At 40.4% G+C, this 27,201-nt stretch overlaps 1 protein-coding gene across 2 annotated transcripts in view; it reads right to left on the reverse strand.

Moving 5' to 3' along the window:
* The window catches only part of FNDC3B (fibronectin type III domain containing 3B), a 145,169-nt gene that overhangs the window by 4,330 nt on the left and 113,638 nt on the right, over nucleotides 1-27,201 (reverse strand). For both annotated transcript variants that reach the window (XM_065748462.1, XM_065748463.1), the window contains 4 exons: nucleotides 23,854-24,134; nucleotides 17,319-17,531; nucleotides 7,831-7,997; nucleotides 4,954-5,081 (listed from right to left, as the gene is read on the reverse strand). In XM_065748462.1, the coding sequence (XP_065604534.1) occupies nucleotides 4,954-5,081; nucleotides 7,831-7,997; nucleotides 17,319-17,531; nucleotides 23,854-24,134 (789 nt within the window). The remainder of the gene's footprint in view (nucleotides 1-4,953; nucleotides 5,082-7,830; nucleotides 7,998-17,318; nucleotides 17,532-23,853; nucleotides 24,135-27,201) is intronic.

Consider the following 27,201-nt stretch of genomic DNA (forward strand, 5'->3'; position numbering starts at 1 on the left):
TTTAGGATTCTTCTATTTCAGGGACACATCTCACTCCCTTCTCATTACACTCTGAGATGTCATGACCCAAGGCATCTATCCTACAGCAAAGCTACAAGCAATGTGTATTTTTGGGTAACGTTGTCACCCATTTCAAAATGGATAATCACAGACCTCTGCCACCAATATCACCACTTCTAAACCAAAACAAAAGCAAAATCCAAATGATTTTAATAGAAAATTAACCACCCAAACTTCATACATTACATTTCATCTATGCTAAAGAGAGGATACATGCAACCTGTCTTTGCACTGAAAACAACCGGTTCACTGTTGCTGTTACTTGCTCTGCTGGGGTGGTGAACACTGGTGTGACTGAAGGCAGCTACGGTTAGCTAATCAAAGCCCTACATCTTCATTACAGCCTAATAGAGATGGCCACTCAAGGCAACAGCTCTTTGAAAAAAGCCAGACAGACCAATGAGAGAACAGTGTATCGCTAAAGAAAGTCTGAACAGCAGTGAGAAGTACACTAAATATGTGAGTGAATACTCCATGATGATAAAGACAACATTTCCCGTGCCAGAGCTAGGAAGGTGGCAGCAATTGCTCTGCTGTTGGTGCTCTGAGGATGAGTTAGCACCACTGGAGCTTTGTCCCTTCTCAGCAGCAGGCAAACAATCCTTGGGCTTAAATACCATCCACTTCTGAGAGCAGCCTGAGCCCTCCACATCTGGCTGCAGGAGCACCCTCAGGGCCCCGTGGCTGCAGTCGCTGCCTGCTGTGCTGCCTCTGCTCCATTTGCCCACCTTGGTTTCTGCAGGAGCGCAGGAAGGCAAGGATGCCCTCAGCACAAAGCACACACTTGGCTGTAAGCAGTTAGACTTTGTGAACAGGCTTCACATACACAACAGCAAAAAAAACAAAACAAACCCGATAACTAGGCATAAAGCTTTTGCATTTCCTAAACAAATATTAAACCAAATACAACTGTATAAAATAAGACATATTTAAATGTAGCACAGTATGCTTCGGTGGCCAACAAGTTAAAGAATCCATCCAATTTATCCCTTTCACTCCTAGAAATAGCTTTTCTGTTTAGGCACCTGAGAATATAATAAAAACATGATGAGTTTTTTGGCTTGCTCCCTCAGTGAAAATATCATCAGAAGTAATAAACCGCCGCCAAAACTCCTTTTGGCATTTGATACTACTGATCAAAACAGGCAGCTCAGAGAATTCCTGTAGGCAAGTATTTCTCAGTTTCACAGATGTCATTATATAATTCCCCAAAGCTTCAATCTTTTCTCAGTAATAAAAAAAAACAAAACGTTGGCCACAACTGCTCCATAAGCAACACACCAGCAAGTGTAAGATGACCACACCTGGCTGTTGTGTTCCATTGCAATGCATTTCACAATGAAAAAATCCTACTTTGTACGGTCAAAGAGAGGGAGGCAGGTTTCAACCCATTTATCAACACGCCCACATGACAACTTTAATTTTTTCTACGTCATCTGACAGATTTCTCTTTAAGGAACTGCCTGAGTAATTTCTCCAAACTCAATCTGCATCACTGACTCCACTGCTGAGATGGTTATAAACCCGTGGTAATTGTGTGCACAGTCTTGTCTCCCCTCAACAAAGCAAAGCAGAGACCCTCGTTCCAGACAACCTTCCAGGAGGTGGGATGCACTTGAAATCTCTTAACTAAAATACATTATTTATTCTGTGTCGCTGCACAGAACTGGCATCAGGAAGCTGAGCACTAAGAACGACACCCTGAGCTTCTCCTGCAAGCCAGCACAACCTCCCAGCCCCTCACGCTAACTCAGGAGTACACCTATGGAAAGCTGGAGACAATTCTGACACAATGGAATACAAACTTCTAACTGAATCAACTCTGTTCGGTAAAACTGCAGGAGACAGAAACACAAACCTCAGCCAGCAGCTCCTGGAGTTTGCAGTGGTTTCCTTCCTCAGTTGTAAACAAGGAAGATCTGATTTCCTTAAAGGGAACTGCAATGCCCTATGGCATTGCTATTTGATGTACCCAAATAGATAAAAGGTACAAAGGGACCAAAAGGAACACATCACTCAGGAAATAGGGAATATTTACATTTTTAACGTGCTTTAAGGTAGCCAAATTACTATCTGTTCAGCTCCTGCACATGAAATTCTCCTGACAGTACTCAGTAGAGAAATATTTGCAATGTGCTTACCCAGAAGAGGGCAGGAACTGCTACAGCCCCAGGCCAAAAGCAATGGCATTTAGGCACTTTCATATAACCCTTGCTAGGTCAAACGGAGGAGAAGCGTGGTTGGTGGGATGCAGAGAGCTCCATGGGGCTACAGGCAGAGGGAGGCAGCTCAGGGGAGATTATCTAGAGAGAAATTGCAGCTTTACCCAAAAGCATGTCAGTGGCAAAAGCTGCAGCAGGGGAAAGTGAAACTGCTTTAGCATTTCCTATTTTATATGTGAACGGAAATTATTATTTCATGTAGTTTCAATGCTTTTCTACAACACAAATGAAGCACAAGTACAATACAGTGGGTTCCTCCTAGGTATTCTTAGCTCTCTCAAGAGCATCCCTTCCATAAATGAAATTAATGCAGAAGAACATTGCATTCTGCATCTTCTGAAGGGCTTCAGAGCAAACAACTGGATCAAGATCTGTAACATAAAATTATTCCAGAAACAGTAATCGAGTGTCTCAACCTCAGCTTGGGTGATGAGCTGTAGGAGCTTCCTATCGAGTCCAAGCAGATGCTATGGTTGACACCACTGCACTGTGTGCACAACTGCTCCCCAAGCAGTCATGTTTTCAAATGTCAGGCACAACTGCCATGAAAAAGTTCCAGCTCAGTTTTCTCGATGACAGGATCCTTCTTTTCAAAGAAATTATTTGAATGAGAAGACACAGATCCGCTATGTCAAACACATTCTTGTCATAAAACACAATCGCACTAGTTTAAAATACATAAGAACAGTATGAATGCAAAGCCAGTATTGCAAGAGGCATACTGACATTTTCCTACTATGTCTGTTGAAATAACAACATCTTTGTAAAATTTCCTGGGGGAACAGACATATATCAAACAGTCTCACATCTCATAACAAAAAATAGATTCATGTATATCATCATCTTGATTTCCATTCTGCACAGCCACTGTTACAGATGGTAATGCTTTGTAAATGCTTCAGAGTTTAATTGGTTTGTTCTACTCAAGGAGATACCTGCACATGAACTCACACTCATCAGCTTTTACTCATTACAATGCTGAAACAACAATTTGGGAATTGAGATAAGATGGAGACTTCTTTTTTCAGCTGTTAGCTACATTGAACTCAAGTAAACAAACAGGAAGCAGACACAGAGATGCAGCTCAGTGGATTTTTAACACATTTTCCTAGTTAAATCTTTTTAAAGTCTTAGCTTAAATAGTTGCCTTTAAATTGCCACAAATAAAGCTCTCTGACTGTGGGCAGGATTACACACTTGTAACAGTGAAAAGCCTTTATGTGTTCATTACTTCAAATACTTCAATTTTCACGTAATTTCTGGAGTGAATTTTTCTTCTGTGAAACCCTTCTCACCTATGTTTGATCTGGTGTAAAACACATCACAGAACACAAGAGCCATAACTGCATCCTAGAGGATGAATGAAAATGAATGAGACTGAGGATGAGCAGCCCTAAACATGAAATGAAGTGCTGCACAGCTGCTCAACAGCTCAACAAAGCTATTCACAGTATTTATGTATTTTATATATATTTTTCATACCACCATTTCTTGACTGCAAAGATTTAAGCCATCATCAAACTTAAAAGGAACATGGAGCCACGCTCAGTTCTCCCCAAACATGACCACAGTGTAGTAAGCACTGCAGCTCCCTAAAGCTGCACACAGAGATTATGCTGAGCCTATTCTGTCAATTGAGCAACAGCAGAATGGGTCCATGTAATCCACTTAACATGGACATTAAGAAGCCACCAGAGTAAACAAAGGTCATATTAACAACACAGAGACAATAATGTTTCCCCAAAACGAACAGGTTTATGAATCTTCAGCACCCACATGAATTATCCTGCATTTAGGTTTAAGTTATTTTAGATAATTCATTAAAATTTGCAGTACCACTTGAAAATAGACTGAAGTAGAGGTATAGTTGCAAAGAAACTAACACCTTACTTGTACTTCTAAGAATTTAATCTGATTGGGTCACATGAATGCATATGACAATGAAAGAAAAGATGGGGAGAAGGCAGGGCACAGATGAAGCGCACTGTAAACAGCAAAGCTAGAGGTGTGAAAGGTGAAAAAAAAAGATTTAGCTATGATTGAGCTCCATTTCAGAAGCGCTGGGGACACATCCATTTGTGATCTGTAATCAATACAGACAAATGAAGAAGGATCAACCATATTTTGGGTACAATAAAGCCCACAACTCCTGCAGGGCACTAGATATGCAGCAGTATGCATGAATGATGCATACTCATGCATCTAAATCCCAGGCAAGAATGGGAAGGCTGAACAAACCAATTCAAAGTTGTCTGAGCAAAATCTGTGATACAAGGTCTGGAAAGCTACCCTGAGAATCCAGGAGCTGATCTAGTGCATCAGGAAGATAACCCACCTAGTTCGTCCCCTCTTCGGACAACTAGGGCCAACCAGTTCAGAAGTAAACATGGATGGACAGGATGGTAACTTCCTTAAGGTTAGCTCAGTTGGAAATAGTAACCAACTCTGGAGAAAGCATAAATCGCTCCACTGAAATAACAATGTTCTATATATTCCCCTGGGGTGAAAACAACCTACTACAGCTCTTGATTTTGACTCAGACTCTACCAAAGCTCACCTGACACATCACCATGGGGTGTAATTCAATACAGGGAAAGAAACAACACAGAATGTTCCAAAACATTTCCACTGTATCATCAACTGAGCACTATAACCGAGGCCATTCTCCTACCTGCTTATATTCCGACTCTCTTCCAACCAGTACTTGCAGAACATAACCAACAGGATCTCCCTTCATGGGTGGGACCATTTCCCAGGTAATTTCACAGGCATTTCCTTCCAACTGCGTTACCCGAGGAGCTGTAATAAAAATGAATATGCTGGCATTTAATATAAGGTCTGCATTGAAATGTCACTTTTATTTAATAAAACGCTTACGAAATAAGAACATTTTCAAAAGAGAACTTCAGGACATGACAGGATTTAACAGCACAATCTGTATCATATTTATGTGGCCAAAAATCAAATTACCATCACAAGGAGATGAAAGTAAAACTGGGACTGGATTTATAAGTCTCTCAAAAGTCCAATTCATTTCAAGATGGTCTTGCCTGATTTAAGCTGTTCTAGATTCTTGTAGAACAGTAACACTGAGACAGAAAATTGAGTGAAATTCAGAGATGATTAACATGATCCTAATAAGTTTATTGTAGAACGAAAGTGAGCTGTTAGAGGTACCTCTCATCTGTCATCCATGAACCCCTATTTAGGGGGAGTGGATATGATGAAAACTTTGAACTTTTAATATCTCATTGCAATGTCATGCACTGAACTTTCCAAAGCAGAAAGCCAACTCACAAATTACATTGGTATTAATAAAAGCATCAGTTTCATGAAGTACTGAGCAAACACTGCAGCAGTGGAGATGTCTGCGTATTCCTCCCGTGCTCAAAGGCAGCTGGTTATGTGGCATCGAAAGAGAGCACTGTATCAAACATTTCATTCAGGAAAATGAGAGGAGGAATGTCAGAAGAGAAATTAAATAATCCGATATTATAGATTCATTCAAGCCTGGGAAGCAAACGTACAAGGATTATTTTAAATACTTGGACTCAAAGTAATTCCGAGCCTGGAACTGTGATGATCAGACCTGGTATTCTTATAGGGCTTAGACTGCAAGTCTAAGAAATTAATTCATTATCTGCTAAAATGCCCTCTCTGTGAACAGATCTCTCACCAGCAGAAAGCCACAAGATGCCCTACAATGCCTGACAGCGTTGCTCACAGGAAAGCTGAGCATGTGTATGTATAGAAATCAGCATCTGCCACTGGAAGGGATCAAAACAGCCACGACAGCCATCAGGCTCTGCCACTGCACTCATCAGGCAGAACAAGAAAGCACCTGACCAAAACGTGAAACTGGGAGAAATGCTGGTGGTTGAGCACTTTACCAAGTGGTTAATGAGTGCACGTGCAAAGACATGAGCTTGTTAAAGGAGATACAGATTCCCAAGCCATGAAAACAGATAACAGGAGATTATCAAGGAAACAACTGCTGCTGTGGCTGCACACATTACATGAATTTTAGACTAATTTGCCACCACCCAAGAGGAACACATGAATCATATGCAGACCCAGATGTAATCAATATCCATTTGCTTCTCTCCGTACATCTGCTTGTGTTGAGGGACTGCTAACAGATGCCTCCATCACAGCTGACAACAACGGTCTCAATTATTTTCCTCCCTCCTTCCACTCTGTCACATTTAGATTTTTCTCTGACACACACCTGCCATTATTTTAGGGTCAGCATTACTGAGTAATTAGGACGCTTTGCAGGAGAATAAACATGCACTTCTGATGGAGAATAAAGTTCACGATGCATATTTCTTTGTATAGCATGGAAAGGAATCAACACATTTATGTTGGCTAACCGCCTCAACAGATCTCTTCTCCCCATAGCATCACCTTCTCGCAGCAGTATTCCCTAACACAGCTTTCGTTGTGCCCTTTCTTCTGTTACAGCCAGTGTTTTGCCAAAACAAAATCCTAAGTGTAATCTGAACTTAGTAAAATGGATTTCTATCCATCAGAATGGCAACGTGACTGCAGCTGCCTTTACCCAGGTGGTGCAGCTACGAGTGATGGCAGCAGTAACTGTGGCTCAGCACATCCTAGCGAGCCTGCTTCATCCTGCATGAGCTTCCTTTGCTGGGTGGGATCCTCACGAATGAAGACTTCAGCATAGTGAAGCCAGACTGCTGATGCTCTCCCTGCACTTGAGGGCACAGTCCTTCCTGAGAGCAACTCAGAGCAGCCAGTCTACAGACCAGAGGCACTGCAGCCCGCCTGTGTTTTTCCCACTCTAAATCTTGAATGGCATCAAAATCACCAAAGCCAGATTTCAAATAGAGCGGAACAAATGATACCTCTCTGGCAGACTAAGCAGTGTTATTTCTCATAGGAAGCAGTACTGCTTGACATATGAGTGCAAGCTCACAGGAAAAGAAGGTCAGCACGGCATCTGATTTCAGCTCATCTGACAACAAATACATCAAATCCGCTCCCTTCATAATATTTCTTCTTGGAAGAAGGAGCAGAATTACTTAGGGCAGAATTCACACATTATAAAGCTTTATTTAATTAGCCCTTTTGTTCTTCTAGCAGAACACATGCTAAGCGAGGTAACGAATCTGATGTTTTACACAAGTGAAATATTGTTATTAATTTCATAAATTAAAGGAAAAATAAACTCTGAACTGCTTAGCTGATCATCACCTACGCAGCTTGAAACAGCACACAGCTTTACTAACACTGAAGTTGGTATGTACACATACATAGTGCACCTGTTATTTCCTCCTCACATCATTCAGAAAACTCAGTAACAGTTGCTGCATAACAACACTGGCAGGTATAACATTTATGTTATTTATCTGAACATTTTGGTGATAACTTCTCTTTCCACCATCATGTCATTTAACTATTCACAGACACAGAGAAAAGACACATTTTTTTGCATTACTGCATACCTATGTTAATATTTACAAACTGACTGCACTTATCAAAAACTTAAGTAATTATGTTACTTATAAGAAGAAATGCTACATACCTTTGATTGCAGGTGGGACTGACTTAGTTGTGCAGAAGGTACATATTTCTGAGAAGGGTCCCTCCCCAGCATCATTGACAGCCTGTATTCTGAATGAGTAACAGGTGGACTCTGTCAGCCTTTGTACCTTGTACGTATGACTTGGTCCCCTGTAAATTGGAATAAACCTGGAAACAATGAAAATGGGAAAACAGCGTTACATGGGAACATTTCAGTCTACTACATTTATCAGTTCAACACACAGATGTGAACACTGGCAGAACACACTTTGCAAAGCATTGAACGAACACTGTCCCTTCTGCAACTAATACTTATCTTGCAAAACAATTACATGAATTATCCAGAAATACTTCTGTCAATGCACTTCTTGCTACCTAGTAATCAAAATGGGTTCAAATCACATTCTGCTACAATGCACTGAGTGCACTGCTAGTACAAGAAGTATGTTAAGAATAGGATCAATCTGGGTTTTTTACTGCTTGATTCAGACTTCATTCACACACCGAGACCCACAGATGAGATCCTACTAGCATCTGTGCCATCTTTATCCAGAGTAACTATTTAAATCAGAACACAAGGACTGTATTCAATGTATTAGACACTTCTCAGCTCTGAGGGCTTTATGGCCTCAAGTCAGCCCAACAGCAGAGACAGAGAGAGATTCAGAGAGCATGCATCATGGAACATGAGTGAAATGGAAGAGAGAAAGCATGGTTACAGGGAGGGGGACACTGAGGATTGAAAGAAGATAGGGCCTTAGGGGTGGTGGGGACATCTGTAATGACAAAGGTCTGCTTGAAAGCATGCTGAGAAGAAGAAAAAGACATGACAAACATATGACTACCAAAATATTCCCATTGACAAGACCCAATGTCAACACACACAATCATGTCCAACAATATAATGCAGAATAAAATCAACTGAAAGTAAAAAAAGAGGAAAATAAGTACAGATTGTAAGAGAGAATCCGACTTCCATACTCAATTGCTCTGTGCAGATAAATGCATTATTCAATGTATTATTCAAATACTTGAGCTATTTCAGCTAATTTGAAATCCCCAGGAAGCCAACGAAGTGATGTGTTTTTGACCTCCTGATCTAGATGCTAGCTCTACTCTGGGTAATAACTCCTGATCCTCAAATTCAAATTCAAATTCAAATCCAATTCAGCAGCATCTTCCTTTGAAATAGACTGGTTGCTTTTATTTTATTTTATTTTTTATTTTCTCCTCAGCCAGAGTAGCATCTAAATGCCTTTTGCAACATCTTTGGCACCTCTAATGAATGTGGCAATGCGTAGATTAAATGTTAAATCTGTGAGCCTTTAGATTTATCTGAGTTAATGGATATCTAAGCAGAAGCCCAAGAAAATTGTTTGCAAAATGATAGCTTAAAGTTAAACGTGTGACACTGGCACAGGCTGCCCAGGGGGGCTGTGTAGTCTCCTTCTCTGGAGATATTCAAGACCCACCTGGACACCTACCTGCATGAGCTGCTGTAGGGAACCTGCTTTGGCAGGGGATGATTTATCCACTCAATGATTTCCTGAGGTCCCTTCCAACCACTATGATTCTATGATCCCTTTGGGTTTGTGTGAGTTACACAGTACAACCAATCTGAGCATTTCAAAGAAACTGGATCTGCCATTAGCTCTCAGAGACAGAAATTCATTCAGATTATATTACGATTGAAACCCACACAAGTATAAAGATCAAAAGTCATCTGTAATAAAAGAAATGTTCTGGTAATTTAAATTGCTGAAAACGTACTTTGAGGACTGAAGTGACTCGCTACCTCCAGCAAGTCCTAGAGAACCCCTCACCCTGATTAAAAATCAAAGAGCAGTGCTCCTGAGTTCTTAAGGGCACATTTTACAGCTGGTATCCAAAGATAGACTTTTTCCAACCTTAGGCTTCTGCAGCTTTAAGCACTTTATGCTTGCTATCCTGCCTTTCTGAGGCTCACATCAACAGCAACGGAAAGCTGCAAAAGACAACAGATCTGCACTCATGTAAGGTGTCCTGGGGCTCTCTGCATGATGAGCAAGCCCCTTATTCAGGCCAGCAGTACTTAGGGCACGCAGAGGCTCTGACCGAAGGGCAACAGCAAAAAAAGCAGCAATGCGGCGTTTCAGATGACTGCACTTCTTGTGGAGCTAGGTAAGGATAGGAGGCTAAATATACTTTACAGCTAACAGTTCTGCACACAGTCTGGACTTATAATGCACTTGCTAGACGTACTTATAGAGTGAATACCAATGAATGCTAGCTTTAAAATTACAGCTTTGCCTTTTGAACACAAGCAAGGTTTCATAATGCTGACAAAGAGATCTGGCAAGGTACTTCTGCTCTTCCTATCATTTGGGAATCGGAATTATATTCCCATCCAGTTTCCATCTCTACCCCTTTTTACTTCCATCTCTCTAGCTCAAGAACTACTTGTAACAAAAGCAAAAAGCATCAGGGAAAAGCCTGCATCCACATTGAGCACGCAGGACCGCAATGAAAGCGCACTTCTATCACTGGGTTTCAACCACCTTTGAAGAAAGATGGCTTCCAATTTTGGAAGAAGAAAGGCTGACTAACAAGTCAATCAAACTTAATTGCTGTTAGGCTTTACCATGACAATAATGTTTGGGGAACGTAAAACGTGATGTAAGAAATACAATGCAGATGAAACATTATAACTCTAAAACACCATATATACATCAACATATAACAATAGCAGTATTTTTCTCATGACCAACACAGCTACTTTATACTTCTCCGGAGTTATTTCTGTTATTTAAAAAGATAGTACAGTTCCCATTTGAGGGAGATGGACATAGAACTGGAGCAATACACCCTCTGATCTGTTTTCAGACTCCCACATCTTCTGCTGAAGGACTGCAATGACCTTAAAGCTGAATCAATCCATGCTGTCATTACTGCAATGCCTGCATGTGTTAACAACTGTCTAAAGACAACAATTTGTCCACATGATCACATGTCCATATTATTGAAAGTAGATTTTTAAAATCTAAAGATACCATTAAACACACTTTTAGAGTTCCACACCTTTGCCTTCTTGCAAAGACATGATTCACGTGCTTCATCCGAGACCTGTTCCACAGCTTTTGTTAAGAACAAGCCAGGTTGGAGCTCATCTGCAAGAAGTTCATGTCTAATGAACCGACAGGGCTGAAAGATGAACTGGATTTGAGAACTGATAGACACAGCGCAGCCTTTTACTGGATTTGTTCCCTGGCTGCTCCAACACTATGTCAAAGCAGTTATACTGGTAAAACTGTATGGGGACACCTGTGACTGAAACAACCCAAAAGCGTTTCTATTCCTGCACAGGAATGTCCTTAAAGAAACGTTTTGCACTTTGGTTCCTATCTCTTCTGACACAATCCCCTTTCAAGACAAAACTGAAACATACTTGAGGGCATCTCAGACCAGACATGGTCATTCCCTAACCTCTGTCTGCACGGACCATTCATGTGAATCCTCATCTATGCTGACAGAACCAATACATTTTTGTTACTAAGAGGTTTGCCCCAGCCCAATTTGAAAGGTAATGCGCTGCACATCGTGCCCTGATATTTCATGTGAGAAAGGATGTGGGCTACCCACACTTCTAGTGTAGTTTTGTTATTGTTTATATATATATATATACACATATAAAATTTTAATTAAAATGAACCTGTAGGGTCAGCATTTAACATGATGCAATATTGCCTCTCCCCTCCACTAAGTTAACAGCACAAACTGAAATCCATCTCGAGGGAGCACCACATCCTCCCGAGAATCTCACTCCCACTTGAGTGATCCGAATTCACTTTCCCAGACATTCTCATGTCAGTCACGGATTATTCATTTACTTACACAGTCTGGAAAAGAGAGAACACAACGTCCTAGAATGATTGCTTGGGAGACACCACTGCTGTTAGCTTTTCATCAATACCTTCTTATTCACCACGAAGATCTTCTTGGAAATGTTTTACATGTCAGAGCTTTTTTTGGCTTCCTCCACTTCAGTCACTTTCAGTCAAGCAGAGGACTATGAACATACTTGCTGCTCAACCTTCATTCATTAGTGCTGAGCACATTTTAATCAGCAGGTTACCTTTCAAAGTCTCTCACTTTGTTTATATTTTAGTAATGCAATTGTCTTTGCAACAATTAAATTTGAAAGAAAATGTAACACGCAGCGCTAAGACAGACAGCAATCTGGAGCCTAGTACAAGGGCTACAAGAGAACGATTCTGCCTCCCACAGAACTGTGGTGATCTGACACACTTTTATGTGGATAAATCATTAATCCACCCCAGGTATGACCTGGTGACCTGGGGCTTTTGTTCATTGTGCCTGGACAGCTGCACGGTTAGAAAGCAAAGCTCATGAATTTCACCAATCAACACAACTTTTAAAGTTGTTACTGCATTGTGCCTGTTATCTGCTCAATTATAACCCCCACTGACTGCTTTTACACTGTTCCTCTATTTTCTCCGAAGAACATTATCAAACACTCACTGATTTATGCCATTTTCTTTCCCAGTTAGCAGTTCTCTACACTATGCAGTAACACCCTGGAAAGCAAAGCTTCCAAACAAAAATATGTAATTCCCCCCCTAACACAGGGAACACTCAGTTCTTGAGAGGAAAAAAGCCAGGCAGTCCCACTGCTGCCACAGCCCTGGGTGCCCTACCTTGAGGACTGGACCAGGCACACTGGACTCTCTGATCTGAAGATCTGTTTTCTAGAAGATACCTTTAGGAAACCTTATCACATAGGCTTGCTCATGACATGTTTAGAAACCAAGCTCCTCACAATGGCAGCCGTGTAGCTTCTGTTAACAGCCATAACAACAGGAGATGATATTTCTTTGCTTGTACTTAAAAAAGCAAAACAAACTGGAGAAGAAAAAGGCAGAAGAAGTGCTAGAAGTTAAATGGAGAGAGTTTTGTTTTCTTTGCCTAATTACTTAGCATGTCTAGCCTGTGGGTAAGGAGCACTTGCAGCTAAATTGCTTTTTAGTTTGCTTCTCTGAGATCATCCTTTCACCTGCTGCCAAATTCAAGCACATAATCCGTATTTACCATGGTCACCTGTCAGATTTCCAGAATTATGGAGAACGAAGATGCCTTAACACACAGAATCTCCCACCTAGCAAGAAAATGTAATTTTTTGGAAGGATGAGTTACCATCTTTCCCCTTGAAGTTCATGCTGCTGAGGGCAGCTGGGATTTATGGCCTACCACGTTGTACGAGCAGCATACAGAGAGCATGGGAGGCCTGAACCAAAGACCCAGCCATGTAGCAGCCTCAGGATTGTACTCTTCCCAATGGATTACCAGAGAGGAAAAAGCTACAGATGCTTTGTGTTTGCTTCCCTTCTGTCCCCTTTCAGACTGCAGAACTGTGTAATCATTCAGACTTTCTGGGAGCTGACAAAGAGAAGCTGCACATAGAGTACATTAATTCTATTGTTTACAGCAGACGTAGATCAGGCATGTAATAAAGAAGACAACTGAGCACCTTGAAAATCATCTTCAAGGATGAACAAGAGATGGAGAAAAGGTTCTAATTCTGAATGATTCCCAAGGGAAAAAATAAACAGTAATATCTCAACATTGCTGGGCATATTCAGGAGGAATGGAAGGAAGGATCAGCAAAGTGCTCACTGTGATTCTCGCGTGCAACCACATCAGAGGCCAAGGAACAGAAAGACAGGACAATACTGAGCACAACAATGTGAATTTAGAGCATTTTGGTGAAGGATTTGGGGGTATTTACATAGAGCATCCAACTCCCTGCCAGAAGTCAAGAAGAAGCAGATGACTGAGCAGCTACTGATGCTATGGTTTGCAACGTCAGTGTGTTAAAAGCTAACAGAAGATATAAACAGTAGTAGGCTTAATAATGCTAAAACCAAAACAGAACGGAACACCATTCAAGCAGTAGCAAATTAATGCTCCTATAGTCACACGCATCTTTATCTCTCTTGTGCAGCAGCTTTATTAATACGGCAGCATCTAACAGTTTCTGTGAACCTTAAAATGAATCTCATTCAGCACAGCATGTGCAGAGCTATCCACGGCCGTGACAGCCTCAGTCATTTGGTTTTGGCAAAGCTTGCTAAGGGAGCAAGGCATCCTTCCTGCTTTCCAGCTTCAGCAAAACAAAGCTGGCACCTGAAGATGGACAAGTGGCCCCAGTGTAAGCAGAACCCCATGACCACACTGGGTACTAAACAGTCACTGCTGTCAATTTCCCACCAAACTTATTGAAAAGCATCCCACTCTGTGTCTTGTGAGGACTCATAAGATCATATAACATATCCCAAACCTTTAAGATGTTTTTCTTATACCTCACTGTCTCCAAAAGATATCAAATTACCACTTTTTTTTTTTTAATGAATGGTATGCCCTTAAATGGAAAATACCTATAATTTAACAAAGCACTTTGGACTAGTATATGTACATAAACAAAATTTTACAAGCTACTGAAGAGTAATAGCACTACAGTCATACACTGCCCAGTGGCACATGGTCCTAACTTGCTTATTCAGCAAATAAGCACAACAAAAGTAATTACTGTGCAGAACACCAGAAAATACCACCTAACAATCCACTTATAGAAGCAGACATCTTAAGAATAGCTAATGATCCTTCACTGATATTTTAAAAGAATATCTTCAAGCTGCTTCTCATCCAACCACCCAGTGATTCTCTTAAAATATAATTACACATGTTTTTCTTTATATGCCTGCACACATATAGAAAAATCACAGACCTGATCTCGAATGCAAGATAATATTTATCTAAAAGAAACACAAGCAATGCAATGAATGATCCACAACCAATGTATCTAACAATTCTCTCTTTTGGACTAGACATCAGAAGGATTTTACGACACTAATTACCTGTAGAACAACTGAAGGCTAATTAACAGATAATTAACTAATAATACAGAAAAAAGAGTATTCAGAAGCATTACTGTAATTACGTCCATTTGTGTCAGTGGGAGAAGAAAAATGCACCGCGTTCTGGAAAAGGGTGCTGCCTGATTAACATGATTTTCTTGATGATGTTACAGCAGTTAGGAATGCTAGTTTATTTAAAAAACACTGACATTTTATCATTCTCTTTACGTAAAGGTCAACTGCTTCCAATTAACGTTCCCATGTGTTGTGCTTTCTAGAAACAGATTTTTCATCTCCAATTAATGCTACACATAATTGAAAGGACAGGAGAGATTAATTTGATCTGCCTAGATGTCACACACCGAGGTGCTAACGGCAGATAAGGCAGGTGCATTTCTGATACGTGCACCTTTTCAAGCCCTTGCATTAATCAGTGTCAGGAGATTTCCAAGTATTTTGTTTCACAGCCCTTGCAATCAATGAGACCTTTAGTCTGCAACAACTGGCCTGCTGGCTCATTACAGCATGGAAAAGTTAAAAACAATTCCTAATGACCAAGGCACACTCAAGAGCACTGGCTGGCTATCAGTGCACAGCAGCAGAAGAGAATCTCTACAAAAAGGCTATCTGAACGACTAGGGTCAGAAACAGACTCCATGGTGATTCTTGTTTTTAAAAATAATTTGGTCATCTATGTATTTCTGTTGGTGAAAATGCTTTGATATTACTTTAAAGTTATCTCACATTTCAAAACTCAGTAAGGAACGCTGCAACAGACAAACAGCATGCAGATTCACCAGAGAGGAAATTGCAATATTAAATTGAGGGATATCAATCAGATAAAAGTAATTTCAGATGTCCCAGAGAAGATATTAACTATAACTTCTGAAAGATGGAGGACATGACAGAGACCAGCCCTATGGCTCTATTATCCATGCCCTGCCCAGAGTTGGATGCCATCTCCTCTTCAAGCAGAGAGGACACCATGGCACCTTCCAACAACAATCCTTTCAAGCCACAGAAGATACCAAATCATCCTTCTGTCCCATTTGACATCACAGTTCACCTGCATTAGTCTGTCAAAGCACTGCACAATGAAAGATGCCCATGCTCAAGGGACTGTATTCCAGTGGTTTTCACATGCATACAACGAAACAATCAGCATAGATGAGTGATTGCACTGCATCTCTGGGAGCCCATGTGTGCTATGACTCAAATTCAGGGCTTAGAAGACATAACAGAGTAACAAGAGTGAGGAGCAGCAAACCCTCTTAATTAATAGCTCCTAAGAGATCATTTGAAGAAGGAAGCCTGTGCAAAACCAAACAGTGATTCTAGAAACAGCCTCGGTTCTCTGCTGCCAGGTAACATAACTCATTTCATTCCTACAAGGAAACTTACTCCTCCAGGTTTGGAACAATTTGCAGTTCATGCACTGCTACATGAAAGCATACAAAAGCAGGCTGCTGGATGTTTCTTTACAGCTACTTTGATCACATGCTGCTGCAGGTGATGGGCTCCTGACAAGCATCACAGCACTCCAGAGAAACTGTTTCATCAGTCAGACTTTCAGACTTTTGGGTATTTATATTCATTGGACACCTTTCAGTATTAACACAGGGGACCATGTATGAACTCTGTATCAGTATAGTTGAAACAATGGGAGGTATTTAGGCATAATTCATGGTGGTTTTATTACTCAGAATTAGAGCTTTTGGGCCAGATATTCAGCTGGCACAAACTCAGCACAGCTCTATTTATATTAAAAGAATCATGGTAATTTACACCAAATTATGATCTGTACTGAAGGTCCCTATGGATTTTCTACTTTATACACCAGTTATTTCACCCAATTAAACTCACGGAGAGTGTTTCTTAGTAAATAATGAACCATTTGTGATATTTAATCATTGACAAGATCTTTGGAGCTATTCTGTCAAACCTTCCAAAACAAAGTTGTTTGTGAAAAGCTTCTTCCTGGACTATTTAATGCCCATTTCTGTGTTTCTTACATACTGAAAGTTCTTATGGCTTTGAGGACAACTTTGGAAGTGAAACACAGTAGATAAGCTCTTCTGAATTCTTATTTCATAATTACTGTGTTGCTACTAAGTTGATGCCAAGTCCATTTTTTCCAAATGATCCAAAATCCCAAGCAACGTACTACTCAAAAAGCCTTTATCTGCCCCGTTTTTGCTCTTCCTAGACCTCTGACTTTATCACCAGCTCTTTTACTAATATGCATTCCACACTGAGTGTAATATCTTCGCTTTGCATACCCCAAAGGGAAAACTGCTGCGACCATAAAACTTGGCAATAACTTTTACTGGCAAAGGAGACAGTAGTTTGCTAAAATTTCACAGTACAGCAATGGCTACAGTTCTCCAATAACTGACAGCTTTGTTATGAATTTTGCTTCATTAGACTACAGGCACAGAATCCCTATTAAAACAACTTTTTGCATGTTTATAGTATCAAGTAACCATGAAAACAATGTTTCTCCTACTGTGATTCACAACTACTTTATCATGAGCCAGAATTCATTTTTCATTAACACAAGACGAATCAGATCTCTTACCTTTTATTTCTGTCTTCGATCTGTAAGATGTAGACCATGTCATCAGTAGCATGAAGCTTGGAACTGCTATCGCCCCATTTCAGCTTCAGGCTCTGAGGACCTGCTGCAGCACACTCCAGCCGAGGAGGTAAGGGTGGTAATGGCCTGGTTTTTGCTTTAATAAAGTGGCTAAATGGTCCAGCTCCAATTTCATTGACAGCCTGGATCCTGATCCTAAAATGAACAAAAGGTGAAAGTTAAATAAAGTGTTTTCTCGAGGTTCTTGGTGTAGAAAAGTCTCAAGTGCAGCAGGGAAGATATGAAAAACGCAGTAAGACAGAGGCAGAAAGAACTACCTAAGCAATCTCAGAAGCTGATGGCAGTCAGCATGGGCATAACTGCCAGGCAACCTTTCTCCATACTGGTAAATATCTTTTATGACCTAAGAGCAGCATTATTTGTGTGTGTGCAGCACATCCCAAAGCATGCTGTTGGTGCACACCAAAGTCTACTTGGAAGAGCTAACCATAGAACATTCGAACCACAACCCCCCTGCGGAGTTTAATCTGGTGTAGTTATCTTAGTTTCTACTGCTCTGTCCCTCTCTTGTCTGTCTGCACTTCAGTTTAATAATTTGCACAATCAGAATCTGCTATTGGAACAAGTGAAGAGTGGTAGTCTCCCACTATGGTAATGTCAACAGCAATATCAAAACAAAAAAATATGAAATACGCATTTGGAAAGAGCTCTGAGGACTTATTAGATGTGAAATTCTGTGTAAATAGTAATATTGGTACAGATGAGCCCTTATGCTTTCAAAAGGTTTCTAAATCAAAGAGAGAATTAGAGAAAAGAAGCCGGACAAACTACAGTTTTAGACAGTACATCAACTTTAGATCACTGGACAGATGCCATTTACTTTGGAAATTCTGTGTGCTGCAACCCAGTATTTTCTCATGGGAAAGGACTCTCTGCAAGATGTATTGCTTCTCCTCAAAAGTGTCAGCCACCGAGAAGCCAGGAACCCCCTGGGAAGGTGGTAGGGCAGAAGGGAAGAGAGCAGAATCTGGTACGCCATTACACAGTTTGCTTCAGAGAAAGAGAAGATAAATAGAAATATCTTTGGTTGGCATAGCTATTTACTTTTATTAAAGTATATAAAGTGATTAAGTTTGCATATGCAATACATGAGAAATTATTTTGCTTTGAAAAGCAAGTCTCTAGCTCTACCATAAGAAAAAGATTATGTAGCATTAAAGAGAAAGTGAAAAGAATCCTCCAGAGAATGAGTCCCAATTAAAAAAACAAACCATATTTTCTGCAATTTCAAAACAAACAAACAAAAAGGTTAAATGATTAATGAACATACTGCAAATGAATAGAGCCTCATCTATTAATTAGGCATTTGAAATAATTTTGCAGTGTTTACGTGGCCATGTGGTTAAGCCTTTGCTTATTGATCAGGCCATTCACCAGGGCAAAGCATCCCTTGGCTGTCTAAGTATGGAAAGAGTTGCATTTTCCTTTTAGTCCTCCTTTCAGTCTCAGGAAATAGGTCCTGACCCTCTATGATGCTATACAGAGATGACTTCCTCCTCCAGGAATAAAATGGCAGGAAAATGGCGTACTGTGAGTCTGCTCTTCAACTGCTGCACACAAGTAGTTGCAGGAAAAAGAACAAAGACTTCTCTAGTATCTTCAGAAGTGTAGTTAATATACAGACATGGAACTTACTTCATATGACGTTACTGGCTTACTTTGGGTCAAGAAGTCATTACGTTAATATTTAATAGTCTTTCTGGCAAAAAAAAAAAGGGCAAAATTTGCCTGAATTTTCATTGAATTCTGGCAAGTCACCTGTTAGTATACACACAAAAGCAGTACCAACGTGCCAAAAGACAGACTGCTTACACCAACACGCTCTGCTTTAGTTTGTATTAGCTACCATTACCTCACCTGTCCTCTAGCATCACTACTAACTCTCTTTCCCAGCAGCAGTTATCACATCTGAAAACAAGGAGTGACTGAAATGAAGCTCTCTCAAATTTCACACCACACACCTCACTCACGAGCTGGCAACGTGTTTTTACCACGTGTGCACAAGCGTACAGCTCCACTCACTGATCCTCCCTTTGCACAGGGTAAAAACGTGCCTCTTCTCTTACTTGTGTGGCTCCTGGTGGCCCTGGATCCACTGTCTGACACACACAAATAGGCACCCACTCACCCACCCACCCTTCTGACACAGGAACACAGTGAGACCAATGACAAAATAAAGTAAGAGCATCTGATGGATGATGATAAAGGGAAAGCAATAACTGATTTATTTCCTTCAGCCAGGGCTGGATGTGGTCAGCCTGTTTCTACTGATTATGCTACCATAAAAATTAGTTGTAAATTCTCACTCTGGGGGCCTCAACTCTATACATTCACTCCCATATTTCCCCACTGCATCTTCTAAACAGTAAAAATAAATACATCAAACTAAGTAAATTCAGAAACCATTAAAGGACCTTTAACAGACCATTATAGGATTCTTGATCTGAGAAAATAAACAGGCTAAAGACGAGGTTATTTTCATCTTGGTCAGAAAATGCCTCGTATAGTATTCCAACAAACTCGAAAATCATTTCTGAATTAATCTTACAGAATCTGACATGTGAACAGTTTCATCCACCAGTTCCCATAAGCAGAATGCCACCAGTTGCAATACATGCATGTGTAAAGACCTGCAGATTTGAAACACCACCGACTTCACAAAAGAGAGGAGATGCAGCTTGGTCCCCTCCTGCCATCAGCCTGAATGTAAACGACAGCAATCTTAGCAGCCAGCCCCACAGGTCCCTCACACTGCACTCTTCTGGAGATGGAGCAAGACTTAACTTTATTCTTCAAAGCACAGACTTTGTTTTATAACTCACTGTGGCACTGCTAACTTGAGCATCCACGCGCATTCTTCTCTTTGCACGCTGGAAGATCTTTCCTGTGATATTAAAAATGTCTGGAATTTGTATTCCTAAACCAAATTATAAATACGTGTTGCTATTAAAATTTAATGGGGCTTATCTGTCTCTGTAAACTATGTACCTTCAGAGCAAAAGAAGCCTTCTTAAAAATAATCTCAAGTTGTTTTGCAGTGAAGTGTCCTAACAGCACTGCACAATTAACTATGCAAAATGTACAGCAAAGCCTGGGAACAGAGTGTAACAGAAAATTGACATTTCTGTTACTGTCAAATGCTTATTTATTGTGGAGTATTTATTTACTCACTTATAGTTAGATCAGTTCACAGAAAACCAGTCCTACATTTATTATGCTGTAATCACATCTTCCAGAGCTCCAAGGATACGTTAATAACACGGAAAGGCTGCAGAACACAGACACGTTCCTGCAGCTGGCCAGCTTACAGCAGTGCCATGTACAGATTGCTTTTGGGAGGAACCTGCTTATTACAAAAGCAGTGCTGGTGCCTGGTACCAGATGAGCCCTCGTGAAACCAGCCCTAGCCTATCCACTAGCTGCATGGCAGAGGCATGCCCCAGTTCCTCACGCTTTGAGTATATCTTAGGATGCAAATCCTCCTTGTGTCAGACTGATAGGATCCTCCACCAAGACAGAGAAGCCATCAAACTAGCCAGCTTCAAGCGACCTCTGCACTTATTTGAGTCACATCAGATGGATGCAGCAGAGCAACGCCAGAGCCAAGGCAACAAGCCCAATGGGGCAGACACACGTGGGCCTACTGCCTGAATTACACTGCTACTCCAAACTATGCTCCTTTCGGATTTTTTTGCTTTATTGGATTCAAAATAATCAAGATTTGCTTTTCAAGTTCAGTGTTCCCAGAAACAAAATATTGACAATGGAATTCCAGTGCAATCACGCATACATGCCCTTGGCTACCTTCAGATTCTGTTGAAACTTTGTCAAGAGATTTCATAGCCTCAAAACCAGTAGTGTTGAGCTTGTTTAAGAAAAACACAGCCTGGAAGAAAACACATTCACTGCTTTTAGAAACAGCAGGGGATAAACACTTGAGAGAGAAAAGAGTTAAGTTAAACAAAGCTGACATGAAAAGAAAAACTACTGGTGAAGAAACATAGGGAATGAGATCAGTGAAGTTCTGAACACCACTGACTAAAGCAGGGAGGGCTGAAATCCCCAACACAACATCTTTCAGAAAGCAGCCTGAAAAACTCGTTGAAAGAAAATATGTGGTGTCAATAAAGAGCAAAAATACTTTGACATATATATTCCAGTTACCACAGAAGTCCTTTTGTGTTATAGATGATGCTGCATAACGTGCAATTGGATTTGTGCCTTGTCTTCCCTGGCAGACATCAGATGTAAGTATTGGGGCGGTCTATCTCTTGTTTTATTAAAAAAAATTAAGAGCTTCCATATAGAATTACTTCTGGTTAGTCACCTACTGCCTTGTGCTTTTCATAACTTTTCTTTTTTTGTAGGAACTCAAGTCTTACAACAATATTTAGAACAATTGTGGAGTTAATGCTCACGCTTCAGCATTTTCATTTGGATCAGAGACAGCCAGACTCCCAGACTACAAACAAGTAATTTAATACAGTGGGGTTGTTTTTTTTTGGTTTTTTTTACAAATTAAAGAAACAAGAATGCAAAAAATAAAACAATCCAGTATGATCTTAGCGCAACAATATTTTTATGGCAGCACGACTAAGAGCTTCAGGGACTGCATCCTGATTAGAAAGCAGAGTAATGTCCCGCCCATCACTTCATTCTGTACCTCCATTTTCAGGCTTTGGAGACAAGGGTGGTTTCCAAAACAAAGCTGTAGACAATCAGGAACCAGCTAAAGAAAGAAGGACAAAGACCTCTGGTGATGAATGCTCAAAGCTGTTCTGACTCCTGATTGAACATATGAGGAAAAACAAGGCAGTACAAGATGTACTATCAAAGACAATGCCTAAAGATGCTGCACAGCTGGGTATCCAGTCGATAAGCAAACTGTTCAGCTTCTTACTACCTGCATTATGTTTTCAACTGGTCTTCAGAAAGTTGAGTTCTTTGGTCTGGCTTAGAGTAAAATCCATGAGCACCAGTGCAGAGAGTGAGAGACGTGGGAGAACATGGAGGTGCACAGGGGTCAGAAGCACGACAACAGCAACCAGAACTGGTTCAAACTGTTGTGCAGCTTTGCTCACATGCTGTATTTTCACAAACACCCACAGCTTGCCTAGGTCAGGGTATAGGCTAGAAGAGGTTGCTCCTCTTACCCTCTCTTTTTACTCTACCCCCTTACAAGGTCAAAAAATATGGATAGTTTTTACTAAGACCAGTTTTCCCAGTCAGGGATGATGCAACAATACATTGCTGGCACAGAAGTGGGGTCATTACGAGGAGGGAATGGGAAGCTTCATGCTGCCATAAATACAACTGAGGATGAGAAAATGCTTGCACTTCATTTCTGCCTCTGTCACAAAGGATCACAGTTAGAAACCGCTGAAGAACTGCAGACAGCAATGGTGCAGTTGCAGTTCCTGGACTGATAGGATTCAGATTGCCAGAGGAATTATTTTTTAAAAATAAATCCACATTTTTCTCGTGCTATGACATGTTTTTAAAACCCAGATGTTGTAGGCAAAGATCAGGAAACATTACGTTAGGTACCATAAGTAATGCAACTGTGCTTCTTCCTTAGGTAGCTTCCAGTATGCAATTTTGTGTATTTGCTACAAGGTCTCCTTCTTGAACACATGGTAAAATTTGAGAACAGAAGTTTTTATATGAACCCTATAAGATCTGTAGGACTGTAGCACAAAGAAACATTACAGCAGTCCTGTGTGGTATTTCATTTTACTGCTCTGCAATCAGATTTCAGGCTTTATTAGATCAGTACTTGAACCAGAATTCCTCTCATCACGTCTTCTGTAGTAGTGCCATTCATTGCCTGCATAGAACCTTTTTTAGATTTTAATTTTAGTTAACACTGGGGAAAAAAACCCACAAACTTAAGCATTAAACTAATAATGACATTTTTGCAATGTCACTTAGAAATTTAGAATGTGAACTGTTATCAAGAAATTGTTTTGAACTCAGATTATCTTTTAATTAGTTTCCATGTACCAGTAAGAAAAACAGTAAGAGCTACATAAATAGAAGTCAACTGTGTGCAAATTCATTAACAGAGATCAATATATTTAATGATAAACCCTTTAAAAGTAGTGCTAAGAATTTGGAGAGTTAAAAAAAAAAAGAGAGAGAGAGAGAAGTTTCACTTCAATTTCAGTTTTCTATAATTTCTGGAATTGTTTTACCTACCTGTGTCCTTACTGTAGCACAGCAACTTGAGAAGAAGGAGAAGTCAGAGTCAGCAGTAGGAGAAAAAGAAGAAAGAGGAAGGTGGGGAAATGCAGTATTTGAACCTGAATTACTGTAATTTGTTCCATAAAGCAGTTTCTGCAGATTTCTAGGCTCACTCATTTTTTCAGTCCCTCTACATGCCATAAACGTTTCCTCTGTAAAATTAAACCATATGATCTCATCCTGAACATATACTAAGCAAAAAAGTTGTGCTCACCGGTATGAGGTTTCTGGAAGCAAATCGTGAATAACGTAACTCGTAACGTTTCCTACGGGAATGCTGATGTCACCAAGGTCAATATTGTATGAAGTAATCTCAGCTCCATTATTGCATGGCTCTTCCCAGTTCAATGCAAGGCACACAGAGGGTGAGAGCTGACTGGCATCCACATGCTCATCCTCCAGCACATAGAGGGTAGAGACTGCGTCGGGTACAGACGCGGGGATCCTGCAGGTTACCAGTTCACTGTAGGGTCCAGCTCCTGCCTGGTTAACAGCCTGTGTGGCAAAATAACATTGCACAGAATAAACATTCTCTTTCATGCACCTACAAAGTTTTTAATCATAAATTGTGCAGCCTGAAACAGCTCTATGGATTCCTCAGAGAATACGCATCGCTGGCTCTCTCTGAAAGATTGTTTATACCCTCTACCTGGATTAATTACCTGGTAATTAATATCTTCCTTAGTTACTCAGGAGTGTCACTCATGAAAACTGGAGAATACTTGTCTATTTCTTAACAGTTATTGAATCAAACTTAACAGTAACCATTTCATCAGGAGCAAACTTGGTTTGGTAAGAGATAATGTCAGAATCAGCGTGCTGCCAGCGACATCACAGCGCCCAGCAAACTGGTGACCTGAAATGAGCAAGTTGCTCTTCATATACACCTCAATTTCTGCAGTGTGGAACATTTAGGAGATTAGAGAGAACATAAGGAGCATTTGACTGCACATTACACAGGTTCCTAATTCAGACAATGAACAGTTAACTGGATGTTAAAAGTTCCATATATTAAGTTAAATATTCTTAAAATAAGAATATACAAGCTCAGCACGGCACTAAGCCTCTGCCTCAGATTTCCCCAGAAGTCACAGGTCACTAGTGAGCAACCACCAAAGTACATAGCTCAGTATTTTCCACAAGAGTTTAGGCCAAACAATTACCAAGCTTCTCATCTCAGTTCACAGATCTAGGACCCCAGAAGAAAGTAAGATTCAAAACCCAGCCCTTTTCTCCTTGTAAATTAGAGGCTGATGCCTTTGAAAGTTTGACATTGCAGGTTGGTACAGGCCTGCTCTACTACTGATTGACTCAGTCAGTGCTATGTGCTGTGTATACTGCACTGTTACCTTCTTGCTCCCAGTGCAAAGAATCACAGAAGCATTCAGGCTGGAGGGGACCTCAGGACACACCTCCTACAACCTGCTATTCAAACCAGGCTCAAAGCTGAGTGGCAGGTTGCATGTGCCTTTATCCAGCTGGAGAAGGTACAGCCCTCCAGAAACAGCTTTTGGTGTTTCAAAGTATTGTGCCCACTCATACTTTCTTAGCATCTAGGGAAGTGAGCCAATTCTCCAAACAGATGGCAATTAATGTGGAAAGCCTGTGCTTACAACCTTGCCAATAGGACTATGATGGCAAAGGAAGGACGTGTCAAACAGTTGTTTGGTTCTTTGCCTATGCGAGGCTATAGCAACTATTTTCTTCCTACTATGCATAGTACAAATACAGAGACATGCTCTGTTTTTCCAGGAGGTGTTTTATTCAATTGAAAAAGCAGATAATAAAGTTAGATTTGTCAGCCCTTAAAAAGCCCTTCAAAACAAATCCTGCTCGAGGGACATCTTCTACTGAGCGAAGCGCTCCTAGAACTGTTAAAAGTGTGCCTTGTTTTGTGGTCTGCCTCTAAACCAGTGTTTGGCAATCTGTATCTTGCTCCAAGCAGTTTATTTTTACTGGTGCTTTTTACTGCTTTATTAGACAACCTCATCATCATAACTGATGGGAATTTCATTCTTCTTTGCTTCCTAGATGCTTCCCCCCGCCTAAATGACATATTTCTCTCTGCAGATGCCACAATTGTTTTCAGGAATATTCATTACAGGAAAAAAAAGTTGAGCAACAGTAAAGACAAATTGTCTGCCTTCAAGATATATATGCCTAATTCCTCAATTCTCTCTTTTTATTGGGTTACTGTAGATTGAGACAGCAGCATTGTGTGTTTATTAGAATAGAAGACTGAATAAAATAGTCTGGAAAATCTTCATTTTGAAAAATATTGAAATATTTTTTGCTAAAAGCTGCTAAGAGGCATGAAAAATAACTATTATTCTCAGCATTAAAAAAAAAAAGAAATTTCGAACACAGTTCAACTCTCCATTGTTTTTCATGTAATTGCTTAAATGTTCCAGCATATCTTACATCATGGTTTCTCAGACTTGCTCCTCCATATAACACAGACCGTCTACAGGATGAAGCCCTCTAGAAAGCAATGCATGGGTCACTGATGGCTTTCCATAGCATCTCTTAGTGCTACTGAGCATTTCATTTCACTTCCATCTATGGAAGAAATTACACTGACCTTGACAAAACTGAAGTGGATGTGTGCAACATTTCTGTGGCAAAAACGTAATGTTAATGTTTAATTGAAATCAAAGACCCCATACAGCTGTCTGTTTCCATTTCTATCATCAAAATATCTTTGAGTTCCCTGCCATTCATCACAGAACTGCCCTCACGGTTACCTCCCTGCCCACTGGGTTCGGAATACCTTCCTTCTTGACCAAACCTTTGGGCTCAGACTTCCAGGCCAACCATACATGTTTCATACAACAACTTATTCCAGTGCTGCCAGAGCATGGTATATGACAGCTACGACAAAGATATTAAGCACAACCAAACGTACTTGGAGGTGTGGGGCCCTTGCTCTTTGGCTGTTGGCCAACTGCTCAAAAGCTACTTCGTAAAAACTAGTCCATGTCCTGTTAAAAAAAAAGAAGCTAAGAAGGCAACATTCAACAGAAGTGTGTTGTCCCTGATCAAAGGAAAGGCCCTGGGTGGTCCACCTCCTGCCAGCTGGGTGGTGACATGAAGCCTTGGCTGGATTTGCTGGTGATATTCTGTCTTGCCATACCAATAGATCTTGTGGAACAGAATCTCATGCAAAATTATTTTTACTTTTATTTCACTTACTTTGCATTCCACTTATTTTACAGTAGACATAAAGGAGAAAAGAGCAGACATAACCTTGCAGATATAAGAGAAAATGGTAAAGATGAGGACTCGCCTTTTGGCAGCTACAACCATCTATGCGCATAAGAATCCACTCAGCTGCTTTATTTGATAAATTAAACAGATGTTGGAGTTTATTGTTTAAGCTAGGGGAATCTTCAACATCCACTTGGGAGGTAAATGTTTACATATCATTACTACATTTTTTTCTTTTTTAAAACATTCTCATTTTGTTTTACTATCAGAGCACAAGGTAGCTGTTATAAGTATCATTCACCGAAAATTAAGAACATTAGACATGCAAGCTACAAGTTATTCCAAAAAGCTTCAA

This window comes from Cyrtonyx montezumae, unplaced genomic scaffold (genome assembly GCF_038088225.1).
Source record: "Cyrtonyx montezumae isolate F1298 unplaced genomic scaffold, pur_monq_1.0 scaffold_5, whole genome shotgun sequence".
Taxonomy (NCBI): domain Eukaryota; kingdom Metazoa; phylum Chordata; class Aves; order Galliformes; family Odontophoridae; genus Cyrtonyx; species Cyrtonyx montezumae.